At 41.0% G+C, this 17,388-nt stretch overlaps 1 protein-coding gene across 2 annotated transcripts; it reads right to left on the bottom strand.

Annotated features, from left to right (window-relative positions):
- Nucleotides 1-2,806: 2,806 nt before the first annotated feature.
- Nucleotides 2,807-15,709, bottom strand: ypel1 (yippee-like 1). 2 transcript variants are annotated; one of them, XM_088428778.1, is made up of 5 exons: nt 14,958-15,709; nt 10,199-10,480; nt 9,115-9,158; nt 7,850-7,958; nt 2,807-6,480 (listed from the first exon to the last, which is right to left on the bottom strand). In XM_088428778.1, the coding sequence occupies exons 2-5, from the start codon at nt 10,313-10,315 to the stop codon at nt 6,391-6,393; spliced, it is 360 nt and encodes a 119-aa protein (XP_088284904.1). In that variant the 5' UTR covers nt 10,316-10,480; nt 14,958-15,709; the 3' UTR covers nt 2,807-6,390. The 2 variants fall into 2 exon arrangements, with proteins under 2 accessions (XP_088284904.1, XP_088284895.1); XM_088428769.1 differs by lacking the exon at nt 14,958-15,709 and adding an exon at nt 13,229-13,481.
- Nucleotides 15,710-17,388: the final 1,679 nt, after the last annotated feature.

A 17,388-nucleotide genomic window follows, 5' to 3' on the forward strand; every position in this document is an offset into this window, starting at 1 on the left:
TGTCTTAAAAAAAAACGAGGAGACATCGTCATGTTTCCTGCTTTTTTTCCTGAGAGCTTTTCTTTCATGCTCCTTTTTTTGCGTGCTCTTTTGGGGTTTTTGTTGCAAATTAATGCTCGTAGGCAAACAGTCAAGTTTCTTGCATTCCTTTTTTCTTGCGTGCTTTGTTTCTTTTATGCTGTCTTTTTTATCTTGTGTGCCCTTTTTGCATACTCCTATTTTCTTGCGTGTTCCTTGTTTTATTGCAAGCTCCTTTTTTGTGTGCTTTTTTCTTACAAGATCCTATTTTTGCGTGCTGTTTTTGTGTGCTTTTTTCTTGCATGTTCCTTTTTTGCATGCTTTATAAGTTTTTTTTTTGTTTTTTGTTTGCAATTACCTTTTTTTTGTTTAGTTTTCCGTGAGATTCACACGTCAGGTACACCGAAGTTGCCAATTAATGCATGTAAAGAAACATCGTTTCTTGCGTACTTAGCACCATTTTTTGTTTGCTCCTTTTTTGCATGCTTTATAAGGTGCTTTAATTTTTTATTTTTTTTGCAATGACCTTTTTTTGTTTAGTTTTTCATGTGATTTGCACTTTAGGCCCACCTAGGTAGCCAGTTAATGCATTGAGGGAAACAGTATGGCTGCCCACGACTTTACGCAACAATGATTTAGCTTTTTCTTCTAAGTCCGTACTGGCCAGTCTGTGCCTGATACCAGCTGAGTTCTGCTCCAGCAAAAGTGTTCCTGGACAGCGCATCTTCGGTTGTTTACGCTCCTCCATCCCAATGACATAATTTTGCTCGCCTTTCATTGGTCAGCACGACTGCCAATCACACCGCCCACCAGTTAGAGCTCAAACTATGTTTTCGTCGCCATGGAGACGCGGATGCGGGTACTGCCTGCGTGTATGATGACGTTGCCCCCGAGAGAATCAAAACAGCACGGCCTCCTCTTTCCTGCGTGTTGTGTTGGGAGTCAACACTGCGGCACCACAAGTGGCCAGAGCCCCCCCCCCCCCCCCCCCCCCCACCCCTACCCATCCCCTAAAACCCCGCCTCGCTTGCCTACAGCTGTGACTCACCGCCATCGAGCACGAGGGATAACCCCTCCCACCGATGACATCACAAACATCCCAGAATAGCAGCAGCATCATTTAGGGCGGTCAGGAGAGGGTTACACGCTTTTGACAAGGTTTACAGCTCAGGTGGTTGAGGGGGGCAGACGGGGGCAATCCCGTCGTCATGGTGACAGCATCACTGCATGAAAGGGTAGTCTGGAAATCACATGATCAAGACTCCTGATATCACTGATTTGATGGAGCGCAAACATCAAGATGGAGATCTTTTTCAGAATCTTAATGGACAATGCAAAAAAATGTGGATGCCCGGGGGAAACAATTGACATTGATGCCCCCAAGAAAATAGTGCTGACGGGGGCTCATCTCGTGATGAAAATGCTTCTTTGAAAAGATAACCCTCATCTGAAACATTAAAAGACTTAGATCATGTTTTTTTCCATGTTCCAGAATTAAATACATGCATATAAATGATATTTGGCTTATTGGCCGTTTACATTCTTTTCAGTTTTATAGTGCCGATATTTCCATATTTTTGTTTACTGAAGTCGCCCCGCTCACCATGTGGCATGAAATATCCATCCATGCGCCATCTTGACCGCTTATCCTCACCAGGGTTGTGGAGCGCTAGAGCCTACCCCAGCCGAGTGAATGGTGTCAAAACAAATGTTTTACTGAAATCAAAACGCAAACTTTAACCCTATTTTGAAACCCTTCTTTGAAATCATAACCAGTTAAAAACATTACCACATTTTCCGCACCATAAGGCGCAACGCATTATAAGGCGCACCCTCAAGGCATGACATATTTTAAAACTTTTTCCATATATAAGGCGCACCGGATTATAAGGCGCACCCTCAATTAATGACATATTTGACAACTTTTTCAATCACAATTTAGCAATACTCAAAGTAATAACAATGATAACTCTCAATAGCATAATAACTCAATGTTAATATGATCAACCTTGTTCAACTGTAAACAGGTAAAGCTTACTTTATCAGTTCATTCCCCATCTACCAATCCCAATCTCAATATTGATCCATATATAAGGCGCACCTGATTATAAGGCGCACCGTCAGCTTTTTCAAAAAAAAAATCGAGGCTTTTAGGTGCAACTTATAGTGCGGAAATTACTGTACTTTGAAACCCTAATCCTTAACCCTTATTTGAAACCTGATCCCAAATTTGAAGTCCTAGTTTGAAACCCTAAAAATGGGTTAAAACCCTAACAATTTTAACCTCTGAACCTCATTTGAAAGACTACAACAAACTTTAACCCTAGTTTGAAAACCTAAGAAAACCTCAACATGGATGGAAACCCTATCCAAGCTTTAAACCTTAATTTGAAACACTAACTTTTGTTTAAACCTTGTATTTCCTGACCTTTACATCAAAGGGAAAGCATTGAAAGAAGACACTAGGGAGCTGAAATTTCACCCTGATGGTGACATGTCAGTTCAAAATGACACGACAATTTATTTAGCATTGAAAGAAGACACTAGGGAGCTGAAATTTCACCCAGATGGTGACAACAGACACGACCACTTATTTATCACTTCTGTGTGCCATGTTCTGGTTAAAGTACTGTGAGAATGATGTTATATTGTCAAAACATTGCACAAGGGTTAAAACTTTTAATGGGGCGGGTTGTTTGTGTGTATGAATGTCTCAATTTGACGCCTCTCAATCCCAGCATCACTAAAAAATGTGAGCGCGACTCTCCAAACGAGTTGAGCAAGTGAATAGCTTTGAAAATTTATTGTGGTATCAGATAGTTGACACGAGTGAAAAGAGACGACGCGTGACATCATCGGTCTACTGAGGCAGAATGCAAAGCAAATCAAAAAGCAGCATCAGAACAATCCCAAGAAGAAACGCAAGAAAACAGGCACCGACAAGAAAAGAACCATCATAATATAGTCATAAATACAACATGCTGCCCCAATCCATTTCAACATGGCGGCGGCGGTCGCCCGTGATATCGGACAAGTAAACAAGTTGGCAGCAGCGCATGTCATTTTTGTTGCTGCCATCAAAAAAAAAAATCAAACATTCCACAGGTTTTTGGATTTTGCCATTTGGACAGAATTTGTGTTTTTCTCTTTTTGGTAGCACCGACGGTGCCCGCCAAGATGGAGGTCCTTCTACGCGCACAAAAAAATAAATGAACGCTATTCCCTTAATACCAACTAGAAACTAATGACTCACGGCTTTATGCCAAAAATTGCGCCAAAGTAAACTAAACTTCCATTTGTTTTTTTTCTTCATGAATTTAGTGGTTTCCAAACTTTACGTAAGCGCTCAAATGCACCACTTGTGTTTTGGAAACCTAGTTTTGGAAGGCGTGCCAAGGTGGCACAAGACAAATGTCCTTTTCTTTTTCCTGGGGTATTCCTAGAGAAAAAAATTAAAAATACAACGTTCATTTCTCAGTTTCATGGCAGTGCTTGAATGCACCGCTGGCACTTTGGCAAGCTGCTGCTCAGGTGGCGTGGGCTAAATGAAACTTTTGTCCATGCAGACATTTTGGATGAGAAACCAGTCACAGGAGTAAGGGGGCAATTCTCAAGTTTACAAGAGCGCTTGAACACGCCATTGACTGGAAAGCTGCAGCTTGTTGGGAGTGCCAGGGTGTACAAAACTTGAACACACCACTGATTCAAGGAGATGCTTGGTAACCAAAACAAATATTTATCCCGTTTATTAAAATTTCAAACGCCACTCACAGGTCATATGGTGTGTGCCATTTTTCTGTCACTACCCACTCTGTGAGCGCTTGAACACAGCATTGATTGTAAAGTTGCCGCTAGGTGGGATTGCCGGTCATGTGACAGTCCCCAAACGCACAAGTGTTTGAATGTAAAGTCCTGGCCGGCTGGAATGGCCGGGAGGAACAAAAGTCACAGGTATAAACATCTTGTGCAAGATTCCGACGAGCAAGTGCACCGCGGAGTTAGGGAAGGACGTAAAACACGCACTTTGCTTGTCACTGAAGCTTTTTGAAAGGCTATTACTCAATAGTGTGATCATCCAAGTCACGGATGTGATAGTTCCCAACTTTACATGCGCTTGAATGCTTCACTGACTGAACACTTTTTTTCGGAGTGCGTGAATCCACCATTTTGACTCATTGGCAATCAAAACAAACGCCCCACGACAACGGAATTAAAATGATCACAACATGAAACTCAAGTCGAGCTTGTAAACAATGAGGTCATGTTCCCAATTCTACCAACATGAACAGTTTGGGGGATGCCAAGTTAACACAAATTGATTCTGTCCCGAAAACTATTTGTTTTATACTTAAAAAAAAAAAAAGGGAGCAAGGAGCCCTGATTTGGGAACGCAAGAATCGCTAAGGCCAGCAAGAAGCTCATAAATAACAGGAAATACAATCAAGTGGCGGCCCAAAAAAAAGACTAACAAGACCTCCAAAATGGCTGGTGGGGCAAGATGGCGGGAGATTCCAGCTCGCCCTTGATGTCCGGAGCACTAAACAAATAAGCTAACAAGCTAAGCAAACAATGGGCCAGCATCACACACGCATACACACACACACACACACACACACACACACACAAAAGTGCTTCAGTTGGGGCTATAACAGAAGAAAGCCGGTAGAAATATATGTATAAAAAGCTTAAATATGATGTCACCATGTACAAAAAGGACAATTTCTCCACGGTTTGTTTTTCAAGTAGTTACTAATGCTAAACTCAAACTTTTTTTTGAGGATCCGAGGGGGGAAAGCGGCGTGATCGGACTGACCTTCGCCGGCAAAGTAATCAATCACTTTTCTCTCATCCCGCCAAATGTGCACAAGTGGATATAGCGTCTGTCTTTTTAATGAGGGGCGGGGTTATGCACTGCACAACGTACATCATTTGTTTTGCAAAGGCATGTGATTGGCTGCAGCTTGGAGGCCAAAGGTGATGAAAACTTTATAAAGTGCACCGAAACTTGTCAGTAATCATAAATGTTAAGCGTACAAGATGCCGAGAGGGCAAAAAAAAAAAGGTTGCAAAAGGATCAGAAAAGCAAAAGACGTTTTTTTAAAAAGTGAAAAAGCAAGAAAATATTGAAACCACATTAAAGTGGAAAAAAAAACTGTTCAGTAACATCATCTGTCTATCTACCTGTCTAAAAATAAAAATACTACCCATGATGACAAACTTGAAAACGTTAACTGTTTGTCCATCACACAAGTAAAACGATATAAAGTTGGACCGTCAGCCAAAACAAAAAAAGCAAATGTTGCAAGCCTACAACCTGACAAATAAAATGTGAAAAACATCCACAATATTTACAAATACCGAAAATAACCTAACTTTCAAAACTTACCCACCACAAAACAACAACAAATGTTTAAAAAATGTCACGCAAATAAAAGTCAATCATTAAAACAAGAAAATGCATGCCTCAGGAAAAACTTAATTGGAAAAAAAAAAACAATCCCTATTAAAAAACAATAGTTGCAAAATGGGAGCGCTTACTGCCAAACACGAGAAAATGTAAAATATGAGAAAAAATGTAACATTCTTTTGACCTCCAAGCTGATGTGAAGCAGAAGCCTCTGCAAAGTGCAAACACACACATCATATGTAAATACACGCGTGTGCATGAATGAGAAAGACATTGACTGTATAATATATATATATATATATTTCGATAAATTCATAATGTATGTATAATCTACGCATGAAGGAACTGTAACCAGTTTTTTACGCATGAAATAACTCTTTCTAAGGACAGTTTATCAAATGGGACCAGCCACTCTCGACCTTATCAAACACTACAGATTACTTTCTTCATATATAGTCGTATTTAGATATTAATATATTCATAATTTTGTATGGATAAATACTGCTTTATCTGAACGCGGGGAAAGAAAAGAGCAAGGGAGAAACCGAAACGGGGTGAATATCACTAATAAAATCCGACATTAGCGCGCTAGCTCGCCGACCGGCTAAAACGCTAACTTGCCGCTGCCGGCTCGCTGACGAGGCGCTAGCTCCTTGGCCGCTGCTACATGTAGTTCTCAAAACCACGTCGGCGCTAGCAACGCGTCACGTGAAAATCAAACAAAATAGCCAATAGATGCGAACCGCTTTGCGGCGAAGGTAAAAAAAAAAAAAAAAAAAGTGGTCCATCATCGTCCCGCGAGCGGCTGCCACGATGACGCCATGAGTTGCTAAAGCGGGGTGGCCTCCTGCGGCGTGATGATGTCACAATACCATGGGGGGGGGGGGGGGGGGGGGGCTTTCTGGGCGGGGTGCATGTGGCGGCCGCGGTCAAACAAGCCAGCGTCCAAGAGCGCCAGAGTACAATCACTCCCATCCGTTGTCCTTGATCATGTGAGCCAGCTCGATGATGAACTTTCCCTCTTTGTACTTCTGACTGCTCTCAAAGGCGTGCTCCTGAAACGCACGCGCTAACGTTAGCTTAGCGCGACTACAAATGTCTAGTCTTGGAAAAATGCGTGCTAGAAATAAATCAAATTCATTTGATTTCGTTTGGAAAATTGACGGGATTTTGTCAAAGTGGCTGGATAGGGGCTATTAACTACTTTACTGTAAGGTCATTTTTAAAGGAAATGTTGTTTAGATTTAGTAGTGGTTTTCAAATGGGGTGCGGGTACCCCTGGGGGTACTTGAAGGAACTCCAGGGGGTTCTTGAGATTTTAAATAAAACATACATGCTAAAATCCTTGAATTATTTTCAGGAAAATATAAGTTCCTAAAGCAAATTTTAGGTTCAATTATTAATTAATGAATATTCCCTTTTGAGAACAGGTCTGACACTTTAGTTTCATTATTTTTTGTGGTCAATAATTTAATGGTTTATTTTTGTGAATAGATCTCTACTGTAACCCCAAAAAAAGGAGCTTTTTATGTTGAATATTTTTCTCTGGACAAATATTTATTTATAATTATCTTATTTTTGTGAATGGGTTTGGCACTTTATGTTGACTATTTTTGTGGTTAAATATGAATAATTAAGTCAATGACCTATTTTTCTGAACTGTAATCCTAAAAAAAGGACGCCTTAGGTTTAATATATTTCTCTGTCCAAATATGTATTTGTAATTATTATTTTTTGTCAACAGGTGTGACACTTTATGTTGACGATATTTTGTGACTATAAATAATTAAGTTAATGATTTATTGAACAGAAATTGACTGTAATCCCAAATAAGGACGCGATAATGACCAATCACGGTTCAGTTTACTCTTGTCACATGACCAATAGACGAGGCATTATTGGTCGTTACCCAAGCCTTGAGCACAGGTGATGTCCTTTTCACTCAAAGGGAATTATATGTTTTATTTGGTTAATTGTGCAGAATTATAATTATCTATAATATCTGTAATTGAGTAGACAAAATACAAACTTTTACTGCTAAAAATTGCTACATAAATTAACTTTCTTTATGCATAAGTTATTGAAGTTTCTTACAGTTTAATGAGTATTTTCCACTGGATTGTATTTAATAAATCAAACCTTTAAATGTTTTGGGGGTTTACTTCTTCCATTACAAAGAATCAAAAATCAATCATCCAGAATGATTCAAGAAAATTGAGATTATACAGTATTTTTTTTAACCATACGGCCCAGCCCAGGATAGAATTATTATTGGTGAATTGCTTATTTGCTTGATTATGAATTGATGTGTTTTGAATACTTTTTATAAATGACTCAAGCTGTTAAAACAACTAAAATTATGATGGAGCTTTCAGTGTTGCGATGCTCATTTCATTAGGAAAAAAGGACTGCGAGTCAACTCACATATTTCCAGCCCAGCGTAGTTTTACAGTTTTCACAGTAGATGTCGGCCACGGCGTGAAGACCCGTGAGGAGAACCCGCTCCTCGGCCGGACCGCAACCCACGTTCACCCTGCGAGCACACCCGAGGGAATGTCAATCATGCCGTACGTACAAATGATCAGCTATGGCTACCAAATTTCATGTTAAGTCAAAGGCAATTCAGGGGCTGAATTTTCAAAACGTTGGAAGGAGTCTTGGAAATACCCAAATTTAAACAAAATTGCACATTTCTGGAGTTTTTAGGATCTTCATTTTTTTTTGATAAATTGACCAAGAAACTAAAATGGAAACTTCAAACCAAAATGAGGTGTGTTCGTGATCGCCAAATTTAATGCTCACATGGAATCGACTTTGTTGAAATAAAAATAGGCTGAAGGTAGGGCTGCGCAGTTAATCGAATTTTAATCACGATCATGGTATTGGCTGCCACGATTAATTAAGCCGATCCTTGGCGATATAAACATTTAAAAAGCCGTCTGATTACATGTCAAATCAAGCGCTTTGTCATTCTACCACCAGGGGCAATGTTTCCCACAGCCTCTGCTTTTCTCTCCCTAATATATTATTTACCAGTGTGAAATGGCATTGAGTTTCCTAATATGATTTCTAATATGTACCGTGCTAGCCGTCAATTGAGACCCATTATGAGTAATCCGATTGGCAAAAAAATTGGAAATTCGGTGTGAAATGACCAAAAATTATATTGACAGCTAATAGATTAAAATTTGCTGAAAAGTCAACAATGTGCTTGGTTCAAAGTAGGCTTAGGCTTCATTTTTTTCATTGGTTTGCACTCAGCAAGTAAGTTATTTATTCATTTTAGTTTATTATTTATATTACTTGTAAGTATCAAGCCTTGAAGCCTTGTTTACATACTGCTTGTAAAAAAGTCAATAGACGACCAAACATGATGAAAAGCCGTGATTTCAAAATAATCGTGATTATTATTTTGACCATAATCGTGCAGCCCTAGCTGAAGGACCTCAAAGTGGTCACTATGAACCAAAATCAACACCTTTCTTGAATATTACGAGCATGGCTTAACGAATTTTTTTAATGAATTTAATGTTGCGATATTCTTGGTTATGAAGGATTAAAAATAAAAGTTTTAAAGTTGCTGTTATGAACCAAAACAGGCTGTTTTTTGATGTTTGAATTTGGCTTCGGGGGGGGGGCATCCTATTGATTTTTGGATTAATGCGGTGACGTGCGTGGGGATAACTTACACGGAGTTGAAGAGGTACGCTCTTCCTTGGCTGCCCTGAAACGACTGAAAAGAGACAAAGAGTTTCACGTTAATGTCGGGCCGCACCGTCTTCAAACCCTAATTTAAAAATCCTACCTCTTGTTTAAAACCCTAATCCTGGCTCCAAAACTTTTCATTTGGAATCTTAACCCATGTTTGAAATGAAACTTTGAAGAAGCCCCGTTTGAAACCATAACCCAGACTTGAAACACAAAATTCAAGCTCTAACCTTAGCCTGAAAAGATCTTCTTGGCTTGAAACCCAAATTTAAATCCCAAAGGTTGCTTGAAACCCTCATTTGAAAGCCTAACTTTTGACACCATACCAATGGCACATAACCTAGGCTTGAAACCCTAATTAGAAGTCATAACCTTGCCTTGAGACTAACATGTTGGCTTGAGATCCAAATCCCTAACGCTTGATTAGATTTAAATCCCCAAAGGTTCCTTGAAACCCTAATTTGAAAGCCTAACTTTTGACATCATACCAGACTCATAACCCAGGCTTAAAACCCTAATTTGAAGCCCTAACCTTGTCTTAAAACCGACACTTTGGCCAGAAATCCAAACTTAAATCTTAACCCTTGCTTGAAACCCCAATTTGAAAGCCTAACTTGTAACTTTGACACCACACCACTAGCTCATAACCCAGGCTTGAAACCTTCATTTGAAGCCCTAACTTTGAGCATCTTGAAACTATCATTGAGCAAAAAATTCCAAAACTTAACCCTAGCTTGAAAACCTAACTCTTTTATCGTTGACACCATTACGCTGACTAAAAACTCCAATTTGAAACCCTAACGCTGGTTTGAAAACCCAATTTGTGAAGCTAATTGAAACCATAACGCTGTCTCAAAAGCCTAATCTGAAACCCCAACCCCATCTTGAAACCCGGTGTGGAAACAACCTCGTTTTAAAATTCAGAAACAAGATACACCCAATTTTAAACCAAACCTGGCTTTAAAAGGCTAACTTGGATCCGAGTTCCATGTCTTCAAACCCCAATTTGAAAACCTGGCCCCCGGCCAATTTCACACGTGACATCCAGACTCTGGCACGGGATACCTTGGAGATGAGCTCGTCATGGTTGGCCAGGTGCGCTCTGCAGTGTATGCAGCTGTACGTGCGGTGGCAGCTGGGCAAGTAGGCCTGGAAGGTCTTGGACTTGGTCATCTTGACCATGTCCGAGGGCCGCAGCTCCTCGCCGGCGTCCGTTCCGGACGGGTTGCAGCTCCGCTGGACTTGCTGGCAGAACAGACACCGGAGGATGCAAGCCAGGGCCGTCGTGGTGCCGGTGGGATGGGGCGCGTGGCAGCTCCACGCCGACGCCGCGACAGGAAATCACGCCTGCCGGAGAGGAGGGGACAGAGAAGAGCCGTGACGTTGTAGAGCGTGGCCATATCGCTAAACTCGTGTCGACATCACAGTGACTTGGGTTACCGGGTTCCAATGACTACGAGGGCCGAGAACCAGGACTGAGACTAAGACGATTAGGAATTGTTAACAGATTTTTGCAACTCCAGCTACAATTTGATTGCATTTCGTGGTCTTGTTTTTTGGCCTGTTTTACTGCCGCTTCACCCCCTGCTAGGTTTGGAGAGAAGTAACTAGGGGTTGTTCTTTCTTTTCAGGGACAATACAAATAACAGTCAGTAGTAGTCAAAGGGTCTGTTTGAAGCGGATATTCATTTTCAGTAAAAACTGAAAAAAATTACCAACAAAATTTAAATACAAACATCAATTCTTCATTTTTTTTTTTATGTCAAACTTGTGCGGGTGCTTTTAGGTCATGGCACACTCCTGGAGTGTTTAATAACTAAGTGGTCGTGCCATGTTGGACTTTGACATGTTGGACTTTGACATCTTGGTGAAATTTCATCTCCCTAGTGCTTTCCCTTTGATGCGAAATCCTTTTGAAGTAAAAATCAAAGGACTGGACAAACTACCGCACAATAAGCATGTTTGTTGATCTTTCTTAATTGGTATGAATGTTAAATGAATTTTAGATCCTTGCAAAACTTCAGAAGTTCAAGAAGCACCCATGGTCATCAGCGCATCCTAAGAACTAAAAAAAAATGGTCTCCATAGTTTCTAAACAATAAACACATTAAAGGGCCTATGTCGTGGTATTTCAAGCTTTCCACAGTTAAATATATAAATATAAATGATAAAATCTTATCTTTGGTGCATTGCTAATTCAATTTCTCATGAAATATTTTTTTGGTGGCTGGATTTCTAATCAGGAAGTGAAATTAAAACTTAACTCAGCGTGTGCATTTCTACACCCCGTTCATGATCATCTTCTTAAGCCAAGCCTAAGAAACAACAAAAAAGCTAACGTTTTAGTGACCAGTAACGGTAGTCAGAGGCGGGATGATAAACCGTATACAAAATAAAGCTCTATTATCCATATGTACTTCAACGCATCTATTGAATGGTAATGATAGGAAAAACAAGGAGGCCTTCGCGGACCTTAGTATCAATCAAACTCCATGGAGGCGGGACTATGACGTCCTTTTTGTTGTTGACGGAAATTCTACCACCTAAGGAGGTCGCTGTTTCTCTCCCCTCTCTCATTTTGTGTATTGAACGTGAGAAAAAAATGTTTTTACAGACAAAACACTGACCTGGATGTCTGAACTTATTTTGTAAAAAGTCGACTTTACCACAGAGAAAATTAAGTCGACGAGGACCTTTGCCAGCTACTAACAACAACAGCAACTATCTCTTGTTTTGTTGCCTAAAGTATATTTTTATATTTATAGTATATTTGACATCCTGCATGACAGCGCGCGCGCACGCGCGCGCACACACACACACACACACAATACCAAGTTTCAAGTGAAGTCGCAACGAGTTGGAAAGGGTATAAAACCAAAACAGCAAACAAAGGGCTGAACAGGAAGTAGCCATTTAGCGCACGCACACACAAAAGCGGTCAATCAACGTCTGCGTGTGCGCTTAGTGCGCATGTGTGTCAGACAGCTCTCATCTCCTCATCTAATTAGCCCACTTTAATTAAGCCACGAACACCCATGCTCACCGTCTGTGCCTTCAAAGACTGATGCGCATGCGCAATCCCACTCGCAACAGACAAAAAAGAAAAAGTACATAACGCTTTATTTTCCCCACCACGGTTAAGGTACGTGAAGCAACCACCACCACGAAACACATTTTATTGTGCTGAAAAGGGACTTGGCACATTCTTAAATCGGACATATTTTTGTCGTCAAATTACCCGGAGCCACAAATTGTGAGATGGCACTCGAGATTTAAAAAAAAAAGAGGGGGGGGGGGCACTAAATGCGAAAGGAAGTAAACTGCAAAATTGCAACAAAGAGTCAGGCATTGCTTTTTCCCAGCACCGTTGGGGCAACTGAAGCCACCACGACCTCACAACACCTTTATTGTCGTTTTAGCTTCAATTAATGTGTTATTATTCAGCAACACGTTTCCACCTAATTACTGTAATAATCAACAATGCATAAAAGAAAGGAAACTGAGCTGGTACAACAACGCGACAGCTTTTTCCGAGCAAGTGTCGGCCACTCGAAGCCATCAGGACCACACAACACCTTTACTGTCGAGTTTTTAAAAAGTTTAATTACGTTGTCACGCAAATTGCTTGTATTGGGCTAAAAATGACTTGTCAAGTCGCATTAACGTCGATGTCTACTTAGTGACCATAAACTACTGATGTTTTTAAAATCCCAAACAATTGGTCATTCTTTTCCACGGCCCTTTTTACTTCTTTTGTTTGCACAGGTGAGAAAAAGAAAAGAGGAAGTGAGCAGTTCAAGCAACAACAAAGAAACACGCTCACATGGGAAGTGCAGACAAAAGCCTCGCTGCCTTCCCGACCCCAGACAAAACTTAGCAACAAAACTCGCGTTTTTGACCGAATAAAACATTGAATGTCTCTTTTGTGTCAACTCTTCGACGATAACTCAGCTCGGTGCAACGTGGTCGTTTTTCCCAGCATTTAATCTGATCCGTGAAGCCACCACGACAGAACACGTATTTAGTTGTATTTGTTACAAGATTTTGCAAAAATTGTTACACGAAAAATCACTGATATAAAGTGTTGTCACGCACCTGAATGTTTGTTGAGAAGGACACAGCCTGTCGAGCACGGAAACGCACGCGAACGCTACACAAGCTCTTTGTTGTCGTCACAATTTCCTCGTAAAAGTCATTACGTTCGGTTCCGGTCCATGAGTAGAAGTGTGTCGGAATAATAGGCAAGTGTTAGGCCACCGACCGCTCGCATTTTGGGCCCCCACGCGAGCTTTTGTTGTCTTTTGTTGTGCGCGTCTCGCACTGGCCTGCCCGATTTGGCACGAAAACGTCACCCACGCGGGAGGGCGCTGCGAAAGCGATTGACGGCTGCAATGGCCAATCAGTAACGGCGCTGTCTTCAGGTTCCCCTGGGAAAGATGGGGAAACTACGCATTGAGATGTTTTTCCACGATCCTGCCCCCCCCCCCCCCCACACACACACACACACACACATAAAACTACGTCGTTCTCATAACGTGTAGCTCTTTTTTCTTTAATTTTACTCATTTACTAATCGTTATTTACATACAACTACTTTTAAATGACGGCAATGCAATATATCCTTAATCTGATAATCCTGATTGCTATTATTAGTAAGATTAACCTAGTATTTGAGATAGATAGATAGATAGATAGATAGATAGATAGATAGATAGATAGATAGATAGATAGATAGATAGATAGATAGATAGATAGATAGATAGATAGATAGATAGATAGATAGATAGATAGATACTTCAGTATTACTCTGTTACTCTAACAGAGCAGAATATATACATTTTTAGGAGTGGGATTTGGTTGTAATTATTCACTATGTTCTAACTAAAAAATAATGGTCAATAATTAAGCCTACACGTGTTTTTTTGTTAAAATGGTCAAGAAGAGCGGACATTTTTGGTATTCATTCTTAGGTCTACAAACGTAATTCAGTTGCTTTGTGAGCTTTTCGGGCATTCCAGGTCGCCGTGATTACTGTTAGGATAATTTCCCATGCGACGTGAACGCGCCAAGTGAGGAAGGAAGAGGGGTAGGGAGGCAGGCAGGTACCCGGATGTGTAAATAAATACAAGACGAGAATATGAATTTCACGCGTGGAAAAAAAAACATACAAATCATGTTTTTTCCTGGGTTTATCTTAAAGTCACAGCTAGTCATTGAATCATAAAACAAAGCAATGCATATAAAGATGAACGTCATTGCTTATAAAAGAGGTTAGGCTGTCATATTTAATCACTCATGAAAAAAAAAGCTGGCTGAGGTCACTTTAAAGTCAGACACATTCACACGCGCGCGCACGCTGGGTTAATTTTAGACAGGCTCAATCGATAAAACGTCTCATTGTGCTAAAGACATTTTGACTTTACGCAAGTGATTGAATAAAACAAAACACTCATGAGCTCACATGACAAGTGTCGATTACGTCACTACTGTTTGGACGCGCATTTTTTTTAATGCAGCTGCCAAGCTGACTTCAATGAAAACAACAGCAGTATCGAGAGGGACGAGGTGCACTTAAACACAACACCGCAGAGACAGCCTTGGGCTGCTTCTCATAAAATGTGATTTGAAAAAATAACAATAATAACAGATAGACTCCCTGTGAAGAATTTCATGTTGGCAACCGTGAAAAATATCGTCCCAAATCAAAACAAGCATGAAATATTTATTTAACAAAACAGCGAGAACATGGTGAACCAAAACGCGCTGAAATCCTAATGAGACGTTCAAGGACCAGCAAGCGTGTCCTCCAAAACAGGTCACTCACCCCCGAAAACACTCGTTGACTCCCGGGGAGCCTGCACAGAGGGTCACCGTCCCATGCAGGCTGCAGCAACGCGTCTAGGCCAATTGAACGCCCATGTAAGGCGCCCGGGCGGTGGGATGATGCTCGGGTTTCCGGTAAATCCTCGTGGGCGGGCGACGGGGGCTTGTCAGGCGGGACGAAGGTGTCTCTCTCTCGGCCATGGGCTGCCACGCAGTCCGCGGGACTTGTTTGGTTTCTGCTCCGGTGATCAATAATTCAGATAAACAGCAACGAGGCGAATCTTGCCAGCGGCAGTAAGTTCAAATATTGCAAAGGTTGCAGCGCTAAACTTAGCAAGCAAAAAAAAAAAATAAAAGCAAATAAACCAGCTTTTCTTCCTAAAGCAAGTGCTGCCTTTAAGCGCCGTGGGGATTTTCTCACGACTAACTCGTCATGCGGAAACATCAACTTTTATTTATGTCAAACGGAATGTAGTTCTCAAATATCTTTGATAGTTCTAAAACCTAACCCATTCTACGCCAAATCTTCACTATAACGGATGTTTACATAGTAAGGACGATCAATTTAGTCACTCCATAATGACATCCGATTCCTTTGTTTCAAGACAATGTACAGACACGTTTCTTTTCGTTCTTGACATCAAGTAAACGTCACACTCAACAGGTGTACGTTATTTGTTTCGATAAATCAGAAAACGTTTGTGTTGTCTTCCAATTAGAACGACAAACGACGATCTTCGAGTTCTATCGAGGTTTGTGATGGCAGCAGCAGAAGCCTAGCTACTAAACCGCGGCTACAAATAGCGTCCAATCGGGTACCAGTATTTTGGGAGCCGGACCAATCGGCGGCACGGTAAGGCGGAGCTAAAAGGAAAAAGCCAATCAAAGTTGCAGAAGAGAAGGCAAAAGGACCTGGCTTGTTTTTGACTGCGCGCGCCGCCGACAAGACACGTGCCCGACGTCTGAAACGTCAGTGTGCATGCGTTGCCGCGTCACTAACACGTGGTTATATCGCAAGTAAACAAAAGCGACCAATAGAAGGACGCCGTTGTTAAATCAGAGTTTATCGTTTGTGTGTCACCCTTTAATTCACATATATGACTTTTGAGCCTTCTACAATCGCGTCTTTTTTTCTTTTTTCTTTTTACCAATTTATCTATTTCGAGAGCATAATCCTCAAATTACAAAAATCAAAGCATAAACGCGAGTCGCTGTTATTGCAACACAACTAGAGCGTCAGCCCCTGGGAGTGAGGCAACAAACCACATCCGAGCAGAGAGGATAGAAAATGCTTAATTCCCACACGCTCTCTTTTGGATTTAAAACGTGTATACATCCATTTAATCTTATTTTTTAAGAACCGCTTATCCACACAAGGGTCACAGGTTTGCTGGTGCCTAGCCCAGCTGGCTTCAGGCAGTAGGTGGGGGGCACCCTGAACTGATTGCAGGCCAATTGCAGGGCACGCAGAAGCGAACAACCATTCACACTCCCAATCACACCCAAGGACAATTTAGTATGGCCAACACCTGCCATGCACGTTTTTAGAGTGTGGGGGTGCCCGGAGAGAGAACATGCTAACTCCACACAGGAAGGCCGGAGTGAGGTGCATTTGAACTCGGGTCGCTGAAGTGTGAGGCGGACGTCCTAACCACTGTCCGACTGAGCCGCCGATTTGTATACCGTATACACGCAAGGGGGTACAAGCCAGTACCTTTTTGTGCTGGTCCCAAGCCCAAATGAATAAGAGGGTTGTGTCAGGAAGGGCATCCGATATAAAACCTCTGCCCAATCAAATATGCGAATCAAACCTATAAAACTGATTCGCAGTAGCGACTCCTGAAGGGAAAAGTTGAAAGGAAAAGATTTTTTTTTTTTTGTCGGGTCATGGCAATGATTTGCATTAGGGCACATTTATTTTATTGCACCCATTTCCCAAAGTATATAACAGAATTAAAAATAAATCTTCACTTTAAATAATTAAAAAATGAATGTTAATTTGTGAATATTTTAAGTTTTGCCCCTCTCCCCCCAAAAATCAAATATTTTATGTACCTGTCTTCAAAATAATCCGTAATAAACAATTTTTTTTTAATGAATTGTGCACGTTTGTATGGAAACAGTGTGGAATTCTGGTCCGCGAGGGCTGGTATTCTGCATGCTTTCTAACCTCTCTCAAACACACCTGATTCAAATTATTAGGATCAGTTACAAGCTCCTATAGTTTACTAATGAGATAATCATTTGAATCAGGTGTGTTGAGGAGACAAACCTGGAAATCATTCAGGATACCGGCCCTTGAGGACTGGAGTTCCACACCTATGCTTTAAAGTGTACACTACAGTTTCATTTTATTGAGAGAGGAAAAAAAAGTTTTCCAAATGATCATTGATGACGCACCAAAAAATAAACAGTGACCAAGCATGGAGAAG

The sequence above is a fragment of the Hippichthys cyanospilos genome, chromosome 1 (genome assembly GCF_059441005.1).
Source record: "Hippichthys cyanospilos isolate Australia breed blue-spotted pipefish chromosome 1, RoL_Hcya_1.0, whole genome shotgun sequence".
NCBI classification, from domain to species: domain Eukaryota; kingdom Metazoa; phylum Chordata; class Actinopteri; order Syngnathiformes; family Syngnathidae; genus Hippichthys; species Hippichthys cyanospilos.

What these genes read in the sequence shown, in the direction of transcription:
- ypel1 (XM_088428778.1), bottom strand. Translation starts at nt 10,315, where the DNA reads ATGGTCAAGATGACCAAGTCCAAGACCTTCCAGGCCTACTTGCCCAGC. An exon ending in GCGTACCTCTTCAACTCCGT is followed by an intron (nt 7,959 to 9,114) that starts GTAAGTTATCCC and finishes GTGTGCTCGCAG; the next exon opens with GGTGAACGTGGGTTGCGGTC. An exon ending in CTACGCTGGGCTGGAAATAT is followed by an intron (nt 6,481 to 7,849) that starts GTGAGTTGACTC and finishes CGTGCGTTTCAG; the next exon opens with GAGCACGCCTTTGAGAGCAG.